Here is a 25,045-nt window from a genome sequence, read left to right as displayed (position 1 = left end):
ACTATAACTCCAAATCACTAAATTAGAGTCTAGATGCACTTACATGTAAGGTTTAGTTTTTTCTCCTGCATGTATGCAGGGGCTCCTAGAACTCTTTTTCCAAGTTTTATAATACGTATTATTTAGAAGCTTCATTTACTAATTTCCTCTGACCATTAGCATAAGATTAAGCTGAAGATTCATTTTGTGGTTTCCAAGAGTTGTTCCATATCATATAAATTGGTTTCCAACTAATTACATATTAATAATTAGAGAAAGTATTCTTAGTTGAGCAGCACAACAGTCTGCTACTATGCATATATACGTACTGAATTGGTAACAACATGTGTATAGATAACTAATCAAGCAGAACATAGGTTTATATACATGGACGACCTCGTAGTTCCCAAACAAAAAAAAGAAATGGCACGGACAAGCGTGCATACATACTGTTCGTGTAATAAGCACCCCGTAGCATATTGCATATATTGAAGGAGACGATCGACAACGAATTGGGAATCAGTTGGAGGAACTACACACACGGAGGGCGCCAATCTTGTTCAGGCAAATCAACAGCTTCGCGCTTCATATGCACGTTTATACGCTGCAGGCAGGAAGCAGAATTAGATGCTCTCACTCTCACACCGTGGCGCTGGTGCTCCTGAAGGAGCCGAGCGCCTTGACGGCCTCCCCGCGCAGCACGAGCTTGTGGTACAACGCCGCCACCGTCGCCCCGATCAGCGGCCCAACCCAGAAGATCCACTGCACAGCAGCACACGTATTACGAATAAATAACACAGTAATAATTAGCAGTTAATAAGAGTGTGGTTATAGAGATTATTATCTCAATTACATGGTCTTTCCATGCTGCGTGCACGACGGCGGCGCCGAGGCTCCTGGCCGGGTTGATGCCGGTGCCGGTGATGGGAATGGTCGCCAGGTGAACCACGAACACCGCGAACCCAATCGGCAGCGGCACGAGCACCTGCACGCACGACAAGGGGCCGGGATTAACACATTTGCACTTGTAGCAGGGGAAAGCAGGCGTGCGTGGAGGTCGGTCCAGGGGAGCCGCGCGCGCGCGAGAGGCGGTCGCCGTACGTACGGGGATGAAGGAGTCGCGCGCCGTGCGCTTGGGGTCGGTGGCGGAGAAGACGGTGTACACGAGGATGAAGGTGCCGACGATCTCGGCGGCCAGGGCGCTGCCGACGGAGTAACCCGTGAGCACCCCGTCGGAGGGGCCCGTGGCCACCGCGTTGGCGCCGCCGCCGAGGGAGTTGTAGGGCACCTTCATGATCCCCTTGACGATGCCCACGCCGCAGATGGCGCCCAGGCACTGCGCCACGATGTACAGCAGCGTGCGCACCAGCGACAGCTTCCGCCCCACGAACAGACCGAACGTCACCGCCGGGTTGATGTGCCCGCCTGTGTACGTATGATAATTAACTATATGCTTGCCGCTCATCAATCAATCAATTCGTCTTCTTCTTCTTCTTCGTTTCATTTCATATATAGCTAGCTAGACCACGTGTATGTATGGCATGCATGTATGCATATTATACCTGAGATGCCGCCGGTGCAGTAGACGAGGATGAAGATGGTGGCGCCGAAGGACCAGGCGATGCCGAGGGCGCCGACGCCGGTGCACGATTCGGCCTTGGACTGGTTCTTGTACCCGATGACGGTGGCGATGCTCACGTAGAGGAAGATGAGGGTGGCCATGAACTCGGCGATGAGCGCGCGGTACAGGGACCACTTCTTCAGCTCGCTCGTGTCCAGCAGCGGCGCCGGCGGCGGATCCCAGTACGGCGCCTTCGCCGCGGCCTCCGCCTCCGCCGTCACGTCATCCTTCGACATGCTTTTTCTCTTAGCTTGCTACTACCTATAGCTAGAGAATTTCAGTCCAGTGTCACACTGACACGGCACCAATGCTGCTAGCTAGCCCCTACACTGATGGGGTGCTTGGACGCGCGTAGGAGACGAGACGGCAGGAGCCGTGGTTTAAATAGGGAAGCGAAGCAGTAGTCTGAACTCTGAAGAGCGGCGGAGGAAGATATTTCAAAGCGATGCCTTCCTTCTGATTCACCGTTTGCCATGAATTTTACCTTTTCCGTACTTTGCTAGAATTTCTAAGCAGAGAAGATAAAAAATTCGCATCCAAGTTGATTGATGTAAGTTGACGTGTCCATGAAAATTACACGGTTGTGCTCATGTGCGCGTGTTTCTATCGTTTGCTTCTGTGTGCACCACGTTGAGCTTGTGGTGTCCCAGCAGGCCAGCGCCCACCAGCCACCAGTTGCAATCCAACAAGTTTCTATACCCAAGCTAAAATCCTAAGACATATGTGTGTGTGTGTTTTTTTTGCGACATTACGAGATATTGGTATTACTAGTTCACAAATAGCTTTTAGAATCCGGCCGTTCTCTTGTTTTATAAACTATACTTTTTTTTCAGTCAATAGTGTTTTTCTCTAACAATAAATTAGCGAGCAGCGAACGGGCCTTACTCTCTCTGTTTCAAGTTATAAGTCATATTGACTTTTTTGGTACATAAAATTTACTATGTATATCTAGAGACATACTAAAATGGATGCAAAAAAAAAATGACAAAACGATTTATAATTTGGAACAAAAGTAGTAGTATCTAAGACTAATTTGATTATCTTTGTACTATATCTCTGTTCATATTCTAATAAAATACCCGTATAGATGTTACCTAATCTCTTTTCCTATTGTGATTGGTTTACCAATTAATGTATATGTTTTTTTTCCATATATAAAGTTTTCTCCCTTAGCATCAAAGCTTATTTGTATTTCAATATGTTGTTAAGTGACACCTTACCTCAAGTTAATTAGCTCTTAATGTAGCCCATGTGTCGGCCGGACCTGTGAATCTAGATTTTAAATTTTAAGCTTTAATTTGATTTGATCTTATTCGTTCCTACATTTTTAATCTATTTTAAGTTAAATCTAATGCTTATTGGACCTTTATTCGAAACCCAATTTTTATATTTTTATTCAGAAATGGGTTCTAGCTAGGTCTTAGATTACACTCTTAGTTACTACAAATAGTGCAAATAGTCGTCTTTGGTGCTCTAGAGTGTAGATGTTGAATGTCTTCTACCAAATTGTATTCACTAGAATTTAGATTTATCGCTTGTACATGCATGTATACTTGGTTTGCTTGGTGGCATATAGGACACATCATGCACGTTTAATTGAAGTTAGTATGTTTATATATTAATAGTGGAAGAAGTGAGTACGTAGAAACATATATAGGCGTATTTTATGGCTATTTAATCTCTATCTTTACTTAATTTTAAAGAACAACAAATACTCTCCCTGAATTTTGGTCCTACACCCTCAAAAAAAAAAATGGTCCTACACTCTCTTGAGTCGGTCTGTCCATTCAATTCCTTCGCTCTCTCAAGCATAAGAATTATGTCCAGTTTTAATAAGAGTTGGAGTACGCGATGAATTAGAGGTAAGAGTCTTTATTATCCCGTATGTGTTCCAAACTCACAACCCCATGCTTATTAGAGTTAGTTCCAAGAAATATTAGAAGAGATTACACAAGTTGTACGTTTCATTGCGTGTCTATGCATGATAATAGATGTTGATAAAATTTAGAAGTAAACTTGCTGGTCGATGTGTGAAATTTAGATGCAGCTTGATGGTCCAACTTGTAGATTATAGATGTTGCTATTATAGTCCATGATGATTGGAATCTCGTGAATTGGTGGATGGATGTTTCTGTTTTTCTTTTTAAAAAAAACTAGGACTTTTTTCCTAGTATTTCTCATGATAATTACTATGGGGCTTTTAGTTTGGTTTTTGTGCTGGTAATAACAGTAAGATAGTAGTGCAGAGTTATTTTTCTTCTATATATATACCAAATCAATAATATATGTGGCTGTGTGTGTATATGTTACTTTATTTCTACAGGTGAAAGAAGCTTCATTGGAACGGAACTAACATACGCTTTTGCCCATCTTTTCTCGACCCGTCACCTTTCTCAGGACTTGTTTACTTCCATTTTTTTTAAAAAAAAATCCATCACATTCACATCGAATTAGATGTATGCATGCAACTTTAAATATAGATAACAAAATAATTAATTGCACAGTTTGTATTTAATCTGTGGAACGAATTTTTTGAGCATAATTAATGCATAATTAGATATTAAATATGGTAAATCCAACAAAATTTACGAGCTAAACAAGGCAGATGGGATGGAAAGCTTTGCTCGAGGGCCTGAGCGACATGCCGAGATCAGGTAGTCGTTTGCATTGGGTCAGAATCGGTTCCGCCGGCGCCCCACAGGCGCACAGTCCCGGAGAGTCCGCCTGCGCCAGGCGCATTTTCCTGTTTCACCTGCTTGCATCGCCCGAGTAGGAAGGATCGACTGTTCTAGCAAGGATTTTTCTTGCTTGCGTGAGCAGGCTTGCCCAGCAGAGTAAGGTTTCCACGGCTGCTTGAGCGTATCCATGCTGAACCATGCTATAAAAAAATAATAATATTCTATTTGTTCCAACATCGACGATGCATCAACCTCAACATGCTTTGCAAGCTGTGTGTGTTTCGCCACCCCAGGCCAGAAAGTCGGATGTCTCTATCCTCCCTTCTCATTCAGGCCTTGTGTACTTCCTCCTAAAACCAAAAAAAAAAAAATCCCTCATCATATCGAATCTTTCGACATATACATAGAACATTAAATATAGACGAAAATAAAAACTAATTACATAATTTGCACGAATCTATTGAACTTAATTAATCTATAATTAGATAATATTTGTCAAATACAAACGAAAGTGCTACGGTGTTCCGAAATTTTTCGGACAACAATTAAACAAGACCTCAAGCATCGGTACCTATCCACACCATGTCCGTGTGGCTGGTCCTCAAATCAAAGCATATCCTTTCTCAGCAAGGCTCGGCAAAGCTGGTGGAGGATCCAATTCGCTGGAACAGTTCAGTCCACAAATGAACCATCAAGCAAGCTATCCAGTATCCAGACTCCGGAGGTGGATCGTGGGAGCAGACTAGGGACTAAATAAAAAGCTACGCCCCAACAGCTCAGGCCACTAATGAACCATCCGAAGGAACAAATGCACCGGAGCAAAGCGACATGTTGCCGTATGCCATAGCGCGTAGCTAATCAAGTGTTCGGAATCTGGGCCGACCCATAATTATCGTTGGCTGGTCTAAAAAGTCATGGATGAAAAATACTATTTTACTGATTTGTTGTGAGAAAAAAAATATTGTTGGCTGACAGAAAAAATACGACCGTGTACCTCCACACGTGTAAGGCCCAATGTAGGAATTTCACATAAGGCCTTGTTTAGTTGGCAATTTTTTTGATTTTTCAGTATTATAGTGTTTTCGTTTTTATTTGGTAACTAACTAAGCTCAAAAGATTCATCTCGTGAATTACAAGCAAATTGTGCAATTAGTTTTTGTTTTTGTCTATATTTAATGCTTCATGCATGTACTGCAAAATTCAATTTGATAGAGAATTTTGAATTTTTTTTACCTAAACAAGGCCTAAGTCAGTTTATTTTTCATAGAAAAACAATAATGGTAAAAAAACCCGAGTTTCATAAGGCTCTAAGACCTCTTCAATGGAAGTTTCGTAATTCAGTTTCCAAAAACAGTACAGAAGAGTTTTATCCCCGTGAAATTATCTTTATTTTCATAAAACTTTTATCATATCTCTTCATTAATATCACAACCATTTTAAAGTTAAAGGCTCTGATTTTTTTAGTTTTTCCTTGAAAAACGGTTCTTCTGGTAAAACTTCTCCGAAGAAACCGGCCGTGTTTACTTCACGAACGAAAAAATTTCGTGACACTGTAGCACTTTCGTTTGTTTGTGATAATTATTGTCTAATTATAGACTAACTAGACTCAAAAGATCCGTCTCGTAAATTAAACAAGGCCTAAGACTAGTACAGCAAACAAACCCTAAGTTTGTCTATTAAGTATTAATAGAGGACGGACTCTAGTCTAGTACTAGCAAAATCCTCTCGCATTCGTGCTACACATCGGAGTAATACTTTCGACCTATGACCTTTAATTATACATCGTTGATCCATCGTATCAAATCTCTCTCTCGATCTCTCTCATCTCTCTCTCCGAGCAACATCGTGTCAAATCTCGTGCTTCCTTGGATTGGTGACCGGCGGCCGTGTTGCTAATGCCAACAAAATGCCCAGGAAGGGAGCCCTAATCAACAGTAGTGCGAGATACCTAGTGTTCTGTTCTCTAGCAATAGACAGCGATAGCAGGACGTAATGCACACTGCAAAACTAGACTGATTTGATCATATATTCAGTACACTACAGGAGAATGCATGGGCAGCGTGTTCCAATCCGTCGCCGTCGTCTGCAGCCGTGAACGTCGCGCACGCCTGGCACATTTTCGTCTTTTCCGGGAGTGACCTTGTACGCTCACCGCTGTGGGCTGTGCTGCTAGCTGTGGCAAATCCTGCCTCGCGCGCGTGCACGTCGCCGTCGCCGCTTCTCCGGCGAGGCGCCATGCCAAGGTAGCCATTTTCCTGCAACGTACGGGGCCGGGCCCACGGTGACCGCGCCGGATTAGTCGAGCCGCGAGGATGGCGTCGAACAGAGAGATTTTTTTTTGTCCGCTCGCATCAGTCATTGGCGTAGCTGTCGCCGATCCAGCACGCACGCGACTACATCGTCTGCATCTCCGAATTTTTTGTCGAATCGTTTTCGATCTATCCGGCGCTCCCAAGCAGTGGGTGGCTGCTGTGCCGTGTGGATAGAGCTCAACATATATGCGACTAGGTTTAAAAAAAAAAACATACTATATGCCACTACTACCTGATCATAATTCGCACGTGTGTATTGAACAGGATATTTCCTTTAGAAGTGCATTAAGTATTTCTTCATTCGTATTTTTCGCTTGTCTTATCAGCCGTATTTTTTCTGCTAGCCAACAATGTTTTTCTCTCACAGTAAATCAGTCAAAAGTAATTTCAGCCATGTTTTATATATTTAGGCATGATATATATCTAAATGTATAACAAAAGTTAGGTAGTATTTAGAAAAATCAAAACGTTTAGAACAGAGGAGGTACGAAATAGGCTCAATATGAGAAGAATATTTCTTTTAGCTTTTGAAACCCAATAATGGTTTCTTCAGAGTAGGATTAAGACAAAACGTCTTATGTTGTCTTTAAAAATTCATATTGTTTAGTGGGCTCTTAAAAGGGGAGTTGTTCTAATAAAAGATAACTTATCGAAAATAAATTAGAATGAGAACAAGTTTTGTGCCTTTTGCTACAGAGAGTAAATAGTTCAATGTATATGTTCTTTGATTGTGTTTACACTAAATTTCTTTGGCGTGTGGTATAGTTTTAGGTTTGCGACCACCAAATAATGGCCTTGTTTAGTTGGCAAAAATTTTGGATTTTGAGAACTGTAGCACTTTCGTTTGTTTGTGGCAAATATTGTCCAATCATAGACTAATAGACTAATTAGGGTCAAAAGATTCATCTCGCGATTTACAGACAAACTGTGTAATTAGTTTTTGTTTTCGTCTAAATTTAATACTCCATGCATGTGCCGTAAGATTTGATGTGACGGCTAAACAAGGCCAATGTTACTGACCATAGGATAGACTGAACAAATGTTTTTTAATAGGTGGTACAAATAGGCAGTGTTGTCAATTGTTGGACTAATGTCTTATAAAAAATGAAGTCATTTTTCACAAATACCAACTTAGGCCTTAACTTCAAAAAAAATGGTCTTGTTTGGATGTTGTAGTATTAAGAAACTATAGTATGAAGAAATTGTAGTTTTAGAACCATTCATGTGCAAAACCGTGGTTTAGAAAAAAGAGATTTAGAGTCGAGTTTTTAAAACTCCAAAACTACTATAGTTTTAGCAATACCATGATATTCAAAACCATAAAAATTATTGCACCCAAACACTTCATGTCATCCTAAAACCATATTTTTTTTTAAAACTCTAAAAAATACATTATATCCAGATAGAGCCTTAAATTTTCTACATATTGTAATCCCGCACATTGACTACGCCATTGGCCACAACTAGAATGGCATGAAAAAAACAAAAAGCTCATCATTCATGTGTGTCAATCACAAGAAGTGATACCTTTGCAAAAAAAAAAACTGGGCTTCTTCTTCATTACTCATTGACTAACAAATCTTAGTTACCTTTAGATGGTCTTTTAGTGTTAGAATTAAGTTTAAAGTTGGATTTAGTTTCTGTTATGTTAGACGTTTATAATAATTGGTCTGATTTTCTTGCTTGCAAGGAATAAAGCTAGATTTTATTCATTGTCTAAAAAAGATTTGAGAGTTGAAACTCAAAACTAAATGGCACCACATGCGTATGCTAGCTGGTCACTGCTTATATATGTAAAAAAATCAGTATCTCTACTATAATGGACCAATCAAAACTATTCTAGGTCCACCAAAGAAAACGTCCCCCGCTGAGGGCCTCCAACCATTATGCACCTAGAAAAGTACACACAGAAAATTGTCTCCATTAAAATCAAGGGCTATCAAACCATTTGAATCCAATCCGATGGCTGCCGATGAAAGTTTGATGCAAGGCTTCAAACTCAGTCACCCCACGCTTCCGCCCTAACAGGACATCTCCTCCGTGGCATGCCGCCGCCTCCACGATCTAGCCGCAGTTATTCCGCCGCCGGCCGTCTCCTCGGTGGCCTCACGATCCTGCTGCCGGCCGTCTCCTCCATGGCCTGTCGCCTCCTCACTGAGCCGATGGACAACGATGGCGTTCTCGTCCTCCAGGTACGTGGCACCATCTGCCCTATCTCTTTGTTCCTGCATCGTCTCCATGCATGATTCATTGCAGTTGATACAGATCCGATGAAGAAGAATAAGCTCTTGGGGTTAGATAAGGCTCCCTCCCACATTTTGTGTCGTTGTGGCCTCCGATGACTCCAGTGCACCCCGCAGCAGCGAGAGGTTTTACTTTGGTCACATCGGAGATAAATTCAGTAATGAAGCTTGCTTTGTTGATCACCTGCGTGTGGATACCTGACTGCATCATGTCACTGAACATTGGTTCATGCATGTATGTTACATGATTGAAAATGCAGGTTACGTTATGAACCCCATGACTAGCTGTCCATTAGTATTTTTGACGGGACTGGATATAATTGTTGGTTCTGGGAAAGCATCTTTTGGTGCCTTCCAAGATTGGCAAGAAATGATGTGATCTTTTGTTTAAGTTGGATGGGGGCAAGAGCATCATATTCTTTAGAACCAACTAGAAGGCGTCCTGTTTGGTTAGTTCACTGCAAGTTTGTGGAGTAATGTCAATGTAGGGATGTGTAAGTTTATTTCAAGTTTGGTTCTTCTATTGCAGATGAAATCCATAGTTCCCTTCTGAAAAGTGATCGACCTGGCTCAAATCTAAGCTCTGATCGAACTCAATACATTGCGTACCTTTAATTTAATTAGGTTTTATTAAATTATTTATATTCTGTTGCAGCTTCCTTTGTCGTGCATGGAAATATATGGTGAATGCAGTGCCTGAACCTGGGATATATGCCCATGTCCCTTCAGTGCGCCCACTCCATGAAAATATAGAAGCTGCCTCTCTTTGTTACTATATCTAGGTATGCAAATCTCAATTTGTTTTGCTTTGATTTACACGCTGCGTGCTCCAAGATTTAGAGTTAGCTCTTCACGTATACATCTTCTCAGTTTTGACTTTTAAGTTTGATTCTCTTAATTAAACTACTGTTACTGGAATTGCATCTGCCCAGCCCAGTACAGATGAGTGTCGTTGTGGTAATTAGGATGACCAACTTTGCAAAACACACCCAAAGCAGTTCCAGGCAACGATGTTTCTTTCATCAGTTGAATTATTTTTTAGTGATACAATTTTTTATATATTTATTTATCGAATTGATAAATATGCCATGTTACATCAATGTACTCTCTCTGTCTACAAAAGAATGCAATTATGGGATCTGTATTGATCAATGTAGCTTAAGTTTAACTAAATTTATAGTAAATAATATTAACATTTTTATCTCTAAATAAATTTATAGTAAATAATATTAACATTTCTATCACTTTCCAATTATCTTGTTTCTAACATTTATAATATGATTGTTCATACAGGCACAACTAGCTAGAGAGCACTTTTTTCTTTTTAATGTATGATAAACCAAATCAGAAATATGTAGCGTTTGATAAGTATGGTTGAAAGTATTGTTTTTGAGTTATTATTTCAGAAAAATATTATTTAATAACTGGCAGCTTCGACTAGCTCAAGCGAACATGCTCGAACCTCACATTGATGCTTCACGAGACTGTTCAAATAAGGACAAGAGTACTACACAGTATAGCATCAAACATTCCAGAGATGAAGACCTGTCAAAAATTTAATGAAATTCTTTAGGTTCGCTGCCGGATCGAAGATGATTTCTTTTTTACTTGCCTGAAGATCAATCTAGGAGATGGCGGTACGGAGGGAAATACTCCCTCTATACTCATAAAACAAGTCGTTTTGGACAAGATTTAAATCAAACATTGGAAATATAAATCATGATAACTTTTAAGTGGTTGAGTTTGAAAATATGAAAACTATATAAATAGATTTGTCTTGGAAAATACTTTTATAAAAATATATCTATACCACTTTTTGATAAATATTTTTGTAAAAACAAAAAGTCAAAGTTAGAGTTTAAAGACCGTGCCATTGTCCAAAACGACTTATTTTATGGATATGGATGGAGTACTTTTCAAGCGCTATAGTCTAGCCTAAACTTCATCTAAAATTCATTGTGAAAGTTTACCTTAGCCATGTTTAGTTTTCCACCAAAAAAAACTTTTCATTCATTCCATCAAATCTTTGGACATAGGTATGGAGCATTAAATGTCGACAAAAAACTAATTGTATAATTTAATTATAAAATCACAAGATAAATCTTTTAAGTCTAATTAGTCTATGATTAGTCATAATTGCTACATTAATCCACATCTGCTAATGATAGATTAATTATACTTAATAAATTTGTCTCACAGTTTCCACGCGAGCTTGAATAACAAACTCGCACTGATTATATACATGGTCCTATACAATTAATTGAAACTTTTTATGTAAAGTGAATATTGCTATTTGGTTGTTTTTATGTGCGTCCCCAAAATGAAGTCGTGGCGTTAGCACGGGCACTGTACTAGTTTTTATAGTGAGAATATTTGTTTCTAAGAAAAATAAATAATTAGACATATTTTTTTATATTTCTTGTTTTAATAAAAGCACAATGGACAAAAAATACACCGACAAAAAGAAGAAGAAAAAATAACGGAAACAAAGAAAACTAAAACAAAATTGACGGGTAAAAAAATAAAAGAAAATGAACGACCGAAGAAAAATGAACGAACAAAAGAAATGGCAACGCGGAAAAAAAGATCGATCAAAACAAAACGGAATCGTGAAAAAAGAAAAGAAAGTAGAAACGGACACCCGAATAAGGGATCTGAAACGTGGAAAGGAGAGACTAAAGCAATAGAAACCGACGGATAAAGAAGAGTAGAAACTGACGGATAAAAAAGAATGGAAAAGCGGTGGATGGGAAAAAAACAGAACCCAATGTATATCCGAATCGGACACCAAATTTTACTTAGAAGGGTTTGTTCTAATTCACATGAGCATGACTCATGTATTCGGGTTAAGGCCTTTTTTAGTTTCTATCAAAGAAAAACTTTTATCCTCATGCCATCTAATGTTTAAACATATGTATGGAACACTTAGTTAAAAAAATAACTAATTGTACAGTTTGTATGTATTTTGCGAGACAAATCTTTTAGATTTACAAATATACTACATTACCTAAACTTTTGTTTTCGTGAACTAAACAAGGCCTAAGATATACTCTTTCCATCCCAAAATAACTGTTGTTTTGGATTTCTATTTTGCAAGTTTGAGTAGATTTACACAAAATATGTGCAACATTTGTATCTCCAAATAAATTTGTAAAAAAACTAAAATTCATATTTTTTAAATATTTTTTAATATATATTTGGTTAATGTTGTTTTTTTTGGACGGTGAGAGTAGAGGGCATGACTCTATGTTTTAGACTTAAAGAGTAAATTGCACTCACCATACAACAACTATTTAAGTGGGTGCATATTAGTCCAACATCTTGTAATTTATTTAATTTAGTACGACAACTATCTAGGTGGGTGCATGTTGGTCCAATATCTTGCAGCATGTGTTAATTAGCATGTTTAATATCATAGGAGACATTTAGTAGGGAAAATTTGTACTAAGGGCTCCTTTTGGTTCAAGGGTGAAACAAATGAATTTTGTAGGATAGCATTCTCAAAGGAAATGGAAAATTTATACTGGGCTCCTTTGATTCAAGGGTGAAACAAAGGAATGTTGTAGGAAGGATTCTCAACGAAAATTTTCCTTTCCTACTCTTTGGTTCATAGGAAAAGTACAGGAAGCATTCCATAAGATTGGCCTCCTATAGTTCAATTCCATAGGAAAAAAGCATGAAGTATGACTTCATGGAAAATTTCTTATGGTCCAACCAAAGGTCTTCTCTATTATTTATGATTAGAGTGTATGACATGTATATTTCTATAGTTTCCCTATTCCTATAGGATTCATATCCTATGATCCAAAGGGGGCCTAAACTTTTGACTACCAAAACACTAGGACAAGCCCACTTTACTAAGAGAAGTTGTAAAATATTGGTTGTGATCTCTCCCTCCATGATGGACAACCCACTTATGAGCTGTAATTAGTGAGCCATGAGTGAGCATGGTAGAGGTGAAAATGGATCAAAACACATTATTTATCATATTTATGAAATCAATGGCAGTATTTATATGTGGCTAAAATTTAAATTAATCTAGTATCACAATATAGTAAATGATTCAAGCTAAGTGATGGATGAAATGAGCATGCTAGGGTATAGCTTCCTATCATAGTGATAGAGGGTGTACAAAGATATGTAGTTGCAATGTTTGGATCGTATATGCACCAATGAGCCAAGTTTTCGCATCAAATTAAATAGACTACAAGATGTTGGATCAACATGCACCACTTAGATAGTTGTTGTATTAAATTGAACAAATTACAAGATGTTGGGTGAATATGCACCCACTTAGATAGTTGTTGTATGGTGAGTGCAATTCACTCTAGAATTAACTCTGTATCAATTATTGATAGACATGAGTTATTCTAATTCACATGAGCATGACTCATGTATTCGGGTTAAAATATATTGGCATGACTCTATGTTTTGAAATTAACTTTATATCAATTATTGATAAACACTACTTTATTCTAATTCGTATGAATACGGTCATATAAGTCGGGTTAGATAAGAGACACAGGAAGTGTCAGTGCAGTTTATAGGAAGTTAAAAAGTGGGAAGAAAGAAATTCTATATTATCAGATATGCAGCGGCAGATTTGTGCCCGGAACTGCAGCACCAAGCGAATCCTCTCTCTTTTTTTTTTTTTGAGAAATGCAGGGAATATATTTATCATTTAAAGTTTACATCGAGGCCTCCCACGGCCCAACCACAGAACCCTTCATGGCCTCATCGGCCCGTACACCCTCACGCATACACTCGAGCTCCTCGCGGGACGCAGCGGACCGGAGCCCAAGTAGGCCCGCCAGGATCTCTGCGCTTATGTAAATGCCATGCACTAGGCCCATCATGCTTTTGTCCCAGTTATTGAGAGGTGGCGGCCCATCCTGTTTTTTCGCATAAGTGACTAACGGCCCAACAAGTTAAATTGTTTTTTTTCCATAGTTGTGATTCATTCTCTGTAGTTAATGCCGAATCTGAGTACTCCATGTAATTGTAAGTTACTAATCCTACATGATTTGTGTAGTTAAAGAAAAATATCGTTCTGTCGATCTGGAAAAGCGGAAAATTAGGTGCAGTATAGTCGGACAGGACGCACATGATAGTCTGACTGAAAAGAATAATAAGTGAACGAATCATTGTCCCGCGCGTTTTGGGTGAGTGATCAAGATGAACAAAGTGCATGAGCATGATGCGTTGGTTGGACTGGACCCTTTGGGCTATCCTATTTTTTGTCTGACCGAAAACACCGTGATATATCCTATCATGGCACCAACTGCCAAACCTAACGCTGTGTGAGTAGGGATGTCAACGGGGAATTCTTCGTTGGAGGTTACTGCCCCAAACCCGTCCCCGCGGAGGCAAATTCTCCCCCATCCCCGTCCCCGTGAAGGGTCACGGGGAGAACTTCTGTCCCATCCCCGTCCCCGCTCGGGGATTAAATCCCCGCGGGGATCCCCGTCTCCGCGTCAATTATATAAACAACAACAAATCACTTACATAAAAAACAACAAATATCCAATAAGTCACATGCAAATAACAGCCATTTGTCTATAATTGCCTATTGCATAGTTCATAACAACACAGAAACAATCACATTGTTCATACATTCACCACAAGTGATTCATCAACTAGAAATAGCAACTAAGAATCCAAACATCAAGCATAGGTTTATTATTATCGGGTCTCCACGGGGAACGGGGACGGGGGGAGGCACACCAGACCCGCCCCCGCGAAACCCGACAGGGACAGATTTTGCCCCATTTAGCTCCCCGTGGGGAGAGATTTTACCCCAAACCCATCACCAAATAGGGGAATTCCCCGCGGGGAATCGGAGATCGGTTCCCCATTGACATTTTGATGTGTGAGAGACCGACCCGCCACTCGTTTTCTGGCTTTTTGCGCGGTCTTGCAGCCACTATGATTCTGTCTGTAGTCTGTACTCCTTCGTGGGCCGCCTAGCTTCAGGCTTGAGCTAATCTGCTGCTCTGTTCTCGCCGTCTCGCGTGGCCATGTACGTTCTTCAGAACATTGCAAACTATTGGGCGCGAGACGGCGAGAACAGAGCAGCTGATTAGCTCAAGCCTGAAGCTAGGTGCCCACGAAGGAGTACAGACTACAGACAGAATCGCAGTAGTGGCTGCAAGACTGCGCAGAAAGCCAGAAACGAGTCGCGGGTCGGTCTGTCACACCGTGTAAAGCGCACACCACACGTGTGTAGTTTAGCTCTGTTGTGTTCTCCCAGCCTTTTTTTTTTTTTAAAAAAGAATCGATACTCCATACTACTGTTAGCCGTCCCCCTACACCATTAACAAATCTGTTGAGACTTCAGGGGGACGACGGACGACCCGCGACCGGATCGATTCTTCCTCGAACGGAATTTTTCGATGCACGCATCCATCCACCCATTAAAACCTCAGCGATCGATGTTGTGAAGTGGTGCAGTAGTACTATCTCCACTTGCGAGTTCCGACTTTCGTCGTCGGTTGCCACTCGTCACCTCCAGCCTCCACTCCCTCCAGTATGCCTGGTGGCGTCACTGCCTGTGCTTGCTCATCACTGAACGGTCGGTGTAGACGTGCGCTTGGGTTCGTCGTCGCACTGACGTCGCCAGCTATCCGGCGCCGGTCAAACTGTGCGTTTCCCTACCTAGGAACGGGCGAAGACGACGACTGACCCGGGCCCGGCCGCTCCACTTTTGTACAGTAGCTTTTGTGGCGACACGTGGGCCGTACGCCGAGCGGGCCCCACGCCACGGCACGCCGTTGCCATCCGACGAGCCAGGAGCGAGCGCCACCACCACCACCACCGTCGGGCCCACTCGAGAAGCCGATCGGAATCGGATCGACCAGATTGACCGAACCAACTTTTGACCGGCGCCGCTAGCCGGGCCGCCCTTCGGAAAGGCTCGCTAGCTGGACCTTTCGGCACAGCCAGGGCAGGCACGTCGAAGCGAAGTGTCCCGCTGCGACTGCGTGTGCGTACGTGCATACGTGGGCGGCGGATCCACCCGCCGATCAGGCCGCGCGCCGTCGTCGATCGATCACCCATCGACATCCCATCCGCGCGACTCTGCGACCACGATGTACGCGCACGTTTTTGCTTTAAAAATAACGAACGGTCACGTCGCGTTCGTGCATGTGTGACGACTTCGTGCACGCAACGGAGACGACACACGCTGTTCCTTTGTTGTTTCCGGCACGAGACAGGGACACCGGATCGAGCGAGGCAGCGCGCGACGGAACAACCTGATGCTGGCTGCCGATTCGGTGCCAGTGCCGTGCTGGGCGTGCGGCGGCGGCGGCGCAGCGAATTGTCTCGATGCCCAGCCCAAGCAACATGGCGCGCGCGGGCAGGCCGACACGAGTTGTGTCTCTCGCGTCCCGCATGCGTGCTTCACCCGTCACGTCTCTCAAACACCACATGACTCGCTCCGCTACCTCTACTCGCTCGTGCGTTTTGGAGTACAGTACAGGAGTATGGGGTGGCCTCTGCGCCGCCGCCGGCCGGGCGGAACAGCGTAGCAAATGGTCCGTTGTTGCATGGCTGCCTGAACAGTGTGCTACCAACTGCCTCTGCCTATGCGGCCTCCGGGGGCGGGCGGCGTCACGCGTGACGCGAGGGGACAGCGAACTCGGCCGTGTCGACCAGGCCCACACGTCAACCGGTGCTGATACATCCGGGTCCGTCACCAAAATGGCAGTGAGTCAGTCAAGGCAGCGATGATATGGAGTAGGAGTATACAGTATACTCCAGTGGACGTCTGCCTCGATCTCTCTCACAAGAAGAGAAAATAAAGAGTGCCGACAAGAGGCAAAAGCCTGGTTACGTTGGACGCCACGTGCATGCATACATGACCGAGGGAGAATGGGGAGCTGTAGTGCTGGATTGCTTCGTTCTCCAGTTCACGAGCTGGACGGACACCCAACGAAAACACCTCGCGACCTCGACGTGTTCTGCCGTAGCCGTGCCTAGTACCGGCTCAAAGAACTGATCAGTTTTATAATGGAGCTAGTAGTATAACGAATGGTAAATTTCTCCATAAGGTTTTGTTCAGATGTAGTCGGATTCACATCAATCCACATGTGTTGGAGTGTAAAATTTAAATTAAATTCCACCTCAATCTACTACAACACATGTCGATTAAGGTGAATCCGACAACATGCAAACAAGACCTAAATCTTTTTTCTACCTCCCAATCCGGTAGTAGTTTTCCCTTGAATTTTTGTTCGTCTACTAGTATTTCCCTGGTACGTAGAAAATTTTTGGGAACGGCAAATCGTCCATTCAATTCGACAGGCAGATTAACCGCAAAACGCACGCAAATCTCAACGGAATCCCCCGTCCTCGTCGTTCTCGTCGCAACTTCCCAGAAATACCCCGGCCACTTCCGCCAATTACCCACCCAACCTCCCACCGCCAGCCACACTGAGCCCTCCGGCCCCCCGCCTCCTCCTCCCCAGTCCCCTCCGCTCCCCCACCCCTCTCGTCTCTCCTCCTCCTCCTGCCTCCTCGTCCTCGTCCTCGCCTTCCCCCTTCCCCATTCCCCCGGCGGCCGATTCATCCGCGCCCCCCAAACCCTCCGAATCTCGGTCGCCTCGCACCCGATGTCGCCGGCTGCTGGTGGCCCCGCGCCCGCGCCAGCGCAATCGGCGGCCGCCGTCCCGCAGGCGATCGCGGCGCCGCCGGAGCCCGGTCGCGTGGCGCCCGCGGCGTCCCGCCGGGATCCTCCGGGCCACCCCGAGGGTGCCGATCCCGCCAATGCGGCGGCAAGGAAGCCGGTGTGGAGCGCGCTGTCGCAGCCCCCCGCCGCCGCTACGGCGGCGGCGGCGGGGGAGACCCCAGAGGGCGGCGGCATCATCGGCGGAGATGCCTCGTGGCCGGCGCTCGCCGAGACGACGCGCGCGTGCCCCAAGTCGGGCTCGTCCGACTCCCTCAAGGCACTCTCCGATGCGTCCGGCCCGTCACCGCAGGTACTGAATCTCGCGATCAAGTCGTTGTTATATTTCGATGCGAGTACATCTCTTATGTTTCAGTGATCGTGTTGAAATCAAAATTTCTATGAGCTTGATGAATCTACTGATGCAATCAAATCAGGAGGATCCAATTGCTGCTTCATCGGTACCCCCACATCCAGCTGTGGGGCCTAATCCGATTCCCACTGCCCAAAACCCTACCTCCACACCTCCTCCCACGGCTGCGGCTTCCTCTCAGCAGAACGGGGCCACAACCCAGACAATTCCAGTTCGGCGCGGTGGCAGCAGCGGTGGAAACAGTGGAGGTGGCAGCCGTGGGAATGGTAACAATGGTGGCCGCAGGGCTGCCAATAGTAGTGGAGGTGACGGGAGCAGCGGCAGTGGTGGTGATGGTAACTGGAATGATGGAAACCTTGGTACTGGCAGCGGCTGCAACAGCAGCAATGGCGATGGTTCGATCAACTTGGATGATAATGATAATGTCACTCGCGCTGGTCGTGCTGGTGGGAATGGTAATGACAGCAGCAGAAATGCTCCTGGCAATAGCCACTGGAACCACAACATACGTGGTGGTAGCAGCAGTAACGGTGCTGGTAGTGGTGATGGAAACAATAGATATAGTAGTGGTAGCAGCAACCACTGGAATAATAATCCCCGAAGCAGTAGTAGCAGTAGCAATGGCGGTGGAGGTCGTGGTGGTTACCGGGGCCGCCGTGACCATGAGAGAGGGGCTAATTTCTCCCCTAGGAACTTCCCCAGAGTTCCAGTAATGCCATATCAACAGCAGCAACAGCAGCAGCAGCCTGGCATCTACCAGCCTGGGCCCTTTCACCGACCGCCGCCACCTGCTGCCCATTTCATGGTGCCACAGCATTTTTATGTTCCACCATTTCCCTACCCTGGTGAGCCTGAAAACTCGTTTTGCTATTTTCGATGAATAGCTTAACATCTATTTGTTGTAATATGGTTGTTTTGGTGATATGCAGCTGATGTGCAACCCTATCCTGTCTACCTCCCACCAGTAGAGCAGTTTCAGAACATGCATCTTGTTCGGCCACCCATGCAGCCTGCATGGGTTCCTCCTCCGCAGGATCAGCCAAATCTCCAAGATGATATTAGGAATCAGATAGAGTTCTATTTTAGGTACTGAATCTGCTTGGTTTCTCTTACTGTGCTATTGCTATTTCTTGGCCTTAACTGTTTGTTTATACTCTTGTCTTGCTAGCACAAATAATCTATGCCATGACACATTCTTGCGGAGGCATATGAACAATCAAGGATGGGTACCTATTGACCTAATCTTGGGGTTCAACCGGGTTAGTAAATTCTGCCTGTTTCACTAGAGGATTTCATTCCATGAGTAGCTGTTTGTTGTATTTTGCCATGTATGTTGAATGCTGATAGTGTGATGCACTTTTGCTGGTTTTATTTAGATATGTATACTTTCCAGTCCCCATAACTTAAAGTTTTACTCGGACAGTACACAAGTGGGCTCCATAAATTGGTACTTTATCACTCCATAAAGAGGCCTATCTTCCCATCGTTCACAATCCATTGCACAACCAGTAGATTAGTGATAAGTGATATGATTCTCAATGTGTACCACCAAAACTGTACTATGCCTTGAAAAAAAATAATGACGTTATGATTTTGTTAGGAAGGACCGAAGGAGGACAACAACGATATTTTTGAAGTATGCTGGCACAATTGTTGCTCTTAGATTAGAAATAGCGTATACATTTTTTGACATTAAAATTACCAAAAATAGAAATTTGCAGCATGTGGTCCCTCAATCCCTGCAGTCTTATGGGTTTGAGTTTGTGGGTCTTTGATGACAAACTTCCTGTTTACTATCCTTCTTGTGTTAGTTACATTTTTGTTTTTTGTTATTACCTAGTTTGTAATTTGTAATTTGTTCCTCTCATAGAGTGGCATGAGTATGCTGCGTTATCTCTGTTGTTTGATGACATAATGATTAACGTAGTCTATGATTTGTTCCTTCCATAGAGTGGCATGAGTTTAATGTGTTATCTCTGTTGTTTGATGGCATAATGATTACAGTTTGATTTATATTACCTCCATCTGGAAAAGGATGCAGTTCTAGTCCCATCTCTAGTCAAACTTTTTAAAGTTTGACCAAGTCTATAAAAAGGAGTATCAATATTTATATCACAAAATATGTATTACTATGAAAATATATCTCATGAAGAATCTATTGACACTGGTTCTCATGTACCGATACCTTTTTTGTATAAAGTTGGCCAAACTCAAAATAGTCACTCGATAATATGCTAGAATTTCATTCTTTCCCTAACGGAGGGAGTATGGTATAACTCAACCAACTGTCGAGTAAAAATATATTACAATGGGGATATTGTATTGATCAGTGCAACTTGAACTTGCATAGCAGCCATCATCTGTTGTATATCAGCCTTTGTTCTACTCTTTTCTGTGTTTATTCTTCACACTGGGTAATAAGCAGATTGCAATTTAGGCTAGCTTCTTCCTTTTGCGTTTTGTTATTATAATAGCTCAATTTTTGCCTGTTGCACTTTTTGCATGCACTCAATTCCATCTGCCCTTGCCACAGAACTTATGTTTAGTATACTTTACTGGCAATCATTTCTTGTTTGCAAATTGTTCTACTTACAGTATTTGGAAGAATTGTTGAAGGTACGGCACTAGACTTTGATACTATGGCTGCGTCCTGGAATCTGTTGTTGATTCTTGCCTTATGCATAGACTCTTTTTCATGAGCAATAGTGTAGGTGATATGGCATAACTAAAACCCTTGTAGCATGCCCCGCCGTTGAAGGTATGCCTGGTCGCCTAGGTAACACCTTAAAAACTATGGTGTCATATTGTGTCCAAGTATGGTTGCATGTTCGTTTGTATAATACTCGCTTGGATCTAACAATACAATTTCCTAAGTAGTAACTGACCATTATTTTCAAAGAAATAATGGCTAGTTCTCATATCTGCATAATGTGAAACTATCTGAATTATATAAGTGAAAGTTAAAATATCGAAGAAAAAGGTTAATATTATGGAGAATTAGCTTGCATTTCGTAATGAGGATTGAACAACACAAAACTGCATGTTCTTCTTCAGCCTATCTCATACGGTCATACTAGACTAATTCTGTCTGCAAAAGTTCAAGTTTCAGATATTGGAAATTAAAATTTGGAATATTTGCTCAGCAACGTTTGATAATATGCATTACTCTGACTAGTATATTGCCCGTGCTAACGCTACGGTGACATTTAGAAAAAAATTACAAAACTAAAATAAATCATAAAACTAAAAAACAAACCTGTCACTAAAAAAAGTCTATATGAAAATTACGGTACTTCATTTGCGAACATATATTTGGTTTTAACAAATGCTACGTAGAAAAGTTGAAAAACACAGCTGATCTACAAAGTTCCAAGAAATTTTCAGTCTTGAATACTGAACCAGGAGCAAAACCACAAATTAAGGTCTGAATATTGAAGACTAAATTAGCATCAACATTTGTAATTTAGGAACACATTTACTATGTCAAAACTTAGCAATCAACAGATAGAATATTTTACTATAAGCAATTTGTATAATTGTATTGCACAAATACTCAAACTGAGATTATTCCAAGTCTTGATAAATTGATCTGACAATCTGATGAATTAGACTGAAAAAAGCTAATAGGCCCCATCTATTCTCACATCAAACTGGTTCTGTTATTCAAGTGAAATAACATACTGCATGAACAATCAAATGCAGCATGGAAAAAAATCAGAAATCTTATCAAGTTGGTATGGGATCCACTTGCTATGCCATCATGGTCAAGAAAGCAGCAGCCACCCCCTTTACTGCTATGATATGAAGATTTATTTGACAATCATTAGTTTTAGCAAGTCACTATTTTATTTGGCAAGTCAAAAAAGATCTCTCTCCAACAATTTATAGTATTATAACTTGGTAAACTCACCGTAAGCGTGGTTTTTTCCTGGGGCTATTTGCAAAATGAACACAAAACTTTCTCGTAATTAATCAAACCCAAATCAGAAAATTCTTCTCTCTAGCAGTTTTACAAAGTGAACACGGTGAAAAATTTCTATTTGCATGGATGCCCTTCTCTCCGTCTACGGCGACGGACGGACGGAGCACGACGACGGTCTCGCGGCTCTGGCACCGGCGTTGGGCGTCGTGCTAGGCGGCGGGCGGTGGCCGAGCAGCGGCGGCCAAGTGAGCTGTGGCCGCGCTCGCGGCGGGAGGCGCACCGGGCGGCGGGTGGCAGGCGATGGTCGGGCAGCGCGCTGCGAGGACGGACAGGCGAGCGGACTGGCGCAGCTCCGGCGTGCGCGGCGGGCGGCGCAGCACCGTGGCGGGCAGCGGCGGCCGAGCAGCGGCCGCCCTCGCGGCGGGCGACGGAGCCGCACGCGCGTCGGGCGTCGCGCTCGTGGCCGGCGGCGCGTCGGGCGGCGGACGTCGCGCTCGCGGCAGGAGGCGCGCTCGCGGCGAGAGGCGCGCCGGGTGACGGTGGGGGGCGATGGTCGGGCAGCGCGCTGCGAGGACGGGCGGGCGAGCGGACTGGCGCAGCTTCGGCGGGTGCGGCGGGTGGCGTAGCACCGGGGCGGGCAGCGGCGGCCGAGTAGCGGCCGCCGGGTGAGCTGCGGCCGCGCTCGTGGCGGACGATGGAGCCGCACGCGTGGTGAATTCGTGTGATGTGTGATTGACGCGTGACTGAGCGTGTGTAAGGTCGTGATCATACTTCTAATCTGGGCCGTTAAATCTGTAGGATATGTGCTGTGAGTCGTTGATCTTGTAGGTGGGATTTGCCTAGAGAAGATTTCAATTATAGTAGAGATTTGGGACTAGATAGTGAATCACACATACTCATAAAACTTTTAGTAATTATGTAGCACACATGCTTAGAATTGATTGGTTTGCAACTATTATGATGCCCTGTCACAATTCATTTTGTTTTGGCAATACAATCTTTATAATGATCATGTTGCAGTATTGACAGTTATATTCACCATAGCTTTATTGTATATTCTTCTCAGATGAGGGCATTTACGGGCTTGGTGGACACCAACTACATATTAGATGCTATCCGTGGTTCTGAGTTATTGGAAGTGCAGGTTAGGCTATAAATTCTGCAACACTTCTTGTATTTCTTGAGTACTGAGATAATGTGCTCTGACATGTGTTGTGTCTACACTTTTTTGAACTTCTACTACCTCAATCTATGCTACAGGGAGATAATGTCCGGAGGCGCAATGATTGGACAGAATGGCTACTTCATTAAGGCTGTCCACTAGCAAATCAGGTTTGTTTCTTCTCAGACTGTTACTTCTGATGCACTGTCACAGTGTCACCTATTCTTCATTCCATTATGAAACTGTTATTTAACCTGCAAGCCCCTTTGAAATGAAAGTGCTGGTTATATTTCGTAGGTTCAGATGTCAAGATGCACAGCTACATGCTATCTTCGGGGAACTGAATACAAGTATTGGGTGATTTGATCAAGGGCACCGGCCGTGATGGACTGATGTACAGTGGGTCAATTGGACGCGGGAAGAAGATTTTGTTTGTTTAGATCGGGCGTAAAGGCACTATTGAGGGGATGACACCGATAACAGGAAATAATTTTACTTAAAAGTACAAGTGTTTTTTTTTGGGGTCTGTATAGTTGTCCGAAAAAAAGTGATCTTGCCTTCTCATCATGGATTATGGGTCCTGTTGAACGATTTGGTGTTGCCTGGGGTTTATTCTTGGAATCGCCCTCCATTTTTGGTTGCGTCACCTTTTGCTTTTCTTGGGGAACGATTCTGGCAACTGCAATTGAGGTCATGTATGATTCTATTGTTTCGTGTCACTGCTGTATCCTGCATCTATGAAATGCGAATGCCAATCTCTACTCTGGTCGATTCCTAGGTGGTCCATTTGAAATGGTCTCCAGGAACATTTTGCAACTTGTAAACTTACTACTGTGGCAGTATATTAGGTTGTTTCCGGTGAAATTCATGCTCGGAGGCGGAAGTATGCCAGATGTAGCTCTATGTAATTTATCGTGCGTTTTATTTTTACATTAGCTTTGCGTAGTGGGTCCTTGTCGGGCCTCAGAGATCATAAGGCATCATTAAGCCCAGGTGAGTCCTACGGAGGTACAAAACCAGCAAGAAAAGGGAACCATCAAATAGAGCAGCATCATGACCTAATGACCAGCAAGAAAAGCGAACGATCATGGATTATGGGTCCTGTTGAACGAAATGGAGCAGCATCATGAGTTCATGACCTAGGCTAGGAAGGGCGGCGACGCCGGGAGGAGGAGGCCAGTGATGATCTCATCATCCTCCCCTCTCCTGGGCCGCGTTGCGGCCTGCGGGCCAATCCGGCACCCTGGCCGTGGGAGTCCATGTGCGCAGTACCATCTGCCATCGCACCTTTGTCCTCGCCGGACAGGACCGTGGCCGTGCTCCGATGCTCGGCTGCGGGCTGCCAATTGACTGTCAATTTGCGTGTACCCGCCATAGCTTCACGATTTTGGACTCCACGTCCAGCTCCGTCTGCACAAGAATGCCTAATGCAGATGACTACCGTCTATAGATCATGCATAACTAGCTGTAGCTAACTATACTCCAACATACTCAATCCACGAATAAATCCAAATTCTATAACCGCAAGTGAATCTGTGATCATCTTCTATAAACAAATTGGTACAACGATATATTATGATTTTAAGCATGTAACATTAAATTTCATCGTGTAATATATCTTCATAAAAATATATGTATTTCCTATTTCAACTATAGGAGTATGTTGTTCTGGCTTTTTAGATATATATAGTTACATATCCAGAGTCTAAGCTTTTCACTCTTAATATATGACCTACTATCTTCTTTCACAAAGTTTGTTGGTTGCTGGGCATAATAATATACTGCCACAGTAGTAAACGCCTACTTCTCTTCTCCCACTCTTCTTTTTTTATCTCATCATTTAGCTCACCTATAACCTAGTATTACGTACTGCTCTAACAAAGCTCAATAGCTCATACTGAGAAGTGAAACAAAAATGTTGTAGCTCAATACTCAGGGCTTTGCTATGTGCCCATGTCAGACCCACATTTCAATAAGGGTTTGTTTGGTTGCTTCTGTTTTTTAACATCTATCACATCAAATATTTAGACACATGCATGAAGTACTAAATATAGTCTATTTACGAAACTAAAAACACAGCTAGAGAGTAA

The 25,045-nt window shown here is 43.2% G+C and overlaps 2 protein-coding genes and 1 long non-coding RNA gene across 5 annotated transcripts; 2 read left to right on the top strand and 1 right to left on the bottom strand.

The window, feature by feature from the left end:
- LOC110432874 (probable aquaporin PIP2-7) lies at positions 300-1,966 on the bottom strand. The gene is made up of 4 exons (XM_021453930.1): positions 1,542-1,966; positions 1,085-1,404; positions 833-964; positions 300-741 (listed from the first exon to the last, which is right to left on the bottom strand). Exons 1-4 carry the CDS (start codon positions 1,834-1,836, stop codon positions 619-621), a joined length of 870 nt encoding a protein of 289 aa, XP_021309605.1. The 5' UTR covers positions 1,837-1,966; the 3' UTR covers positions 300-618.
- LOC110433133 lies at positions 8,295-10,449 on the top strand. Of its 2 annotated transcripts, none has more exons than XR_002450535.1 (3): positions 8,295-8,782; positions 9,489-9,615; positions 10,265-10,449. It is a non-coding gene; the product is annotated as an uncharacterized LOC110433133 (long non-coding RNA). The 2 variants fall into 2 exon arrangements; XR_002450534.1 differs by having other exon boundaries at positions 8,856-9,615.
- Positions 17,254-23,739, top strand: LOC8067289 (la-related protein 1B). 2 transcript variants are annotated; one of them, XM_021454603.1, is made up of 7 exons: positions 17,254-17,811; positions 17,936-18,716; positions 18,801-18,957; positions 19,040-19,130; positions 22,860-22,937; positions 23,054-23,125; positions 23,259-23,739. In XM_021454603.1, exons 1-6 carry the CDS (start codon positions 17,446-17,448, stop codon positions 23,102-23,104), a joined length of 1,524 nt encoding a protein of 507 aa, XP_021310278.1. In that variant the 5' UTR covers positions 17,254-17,445; the 3' UTR covers positions 23,105-23,125; positions 23,259-23,739. The 2 variants fall into 2 exon arrangements, with proteins under 2 accessions (XP_021310278.1, XP_021310277.1); XM_021454602.1 differs by having other exon boundaries at positions 23,253-23,739.

This window comes from Sorghum bicolor, chromosome 2 (genome assembly GCF_000003195.3).
Source record: "Sorghum bicolor cultivar BTx623 chromosome 2, Sorghum_bicolor_NCBIv3, whole genome shotgun sequence".
In the NCBI taxonomy this organism is placed as follows: domain Eukaryota; kingdom Viridiplantae; phylum Streptophyta; class Magnoliopsida; order Poales; family Poaceae; genus Sorghum; species Sorghum bicolor.
This window is presented reverse-complemented; position numbering and strand designations above follow the sequence as displayed.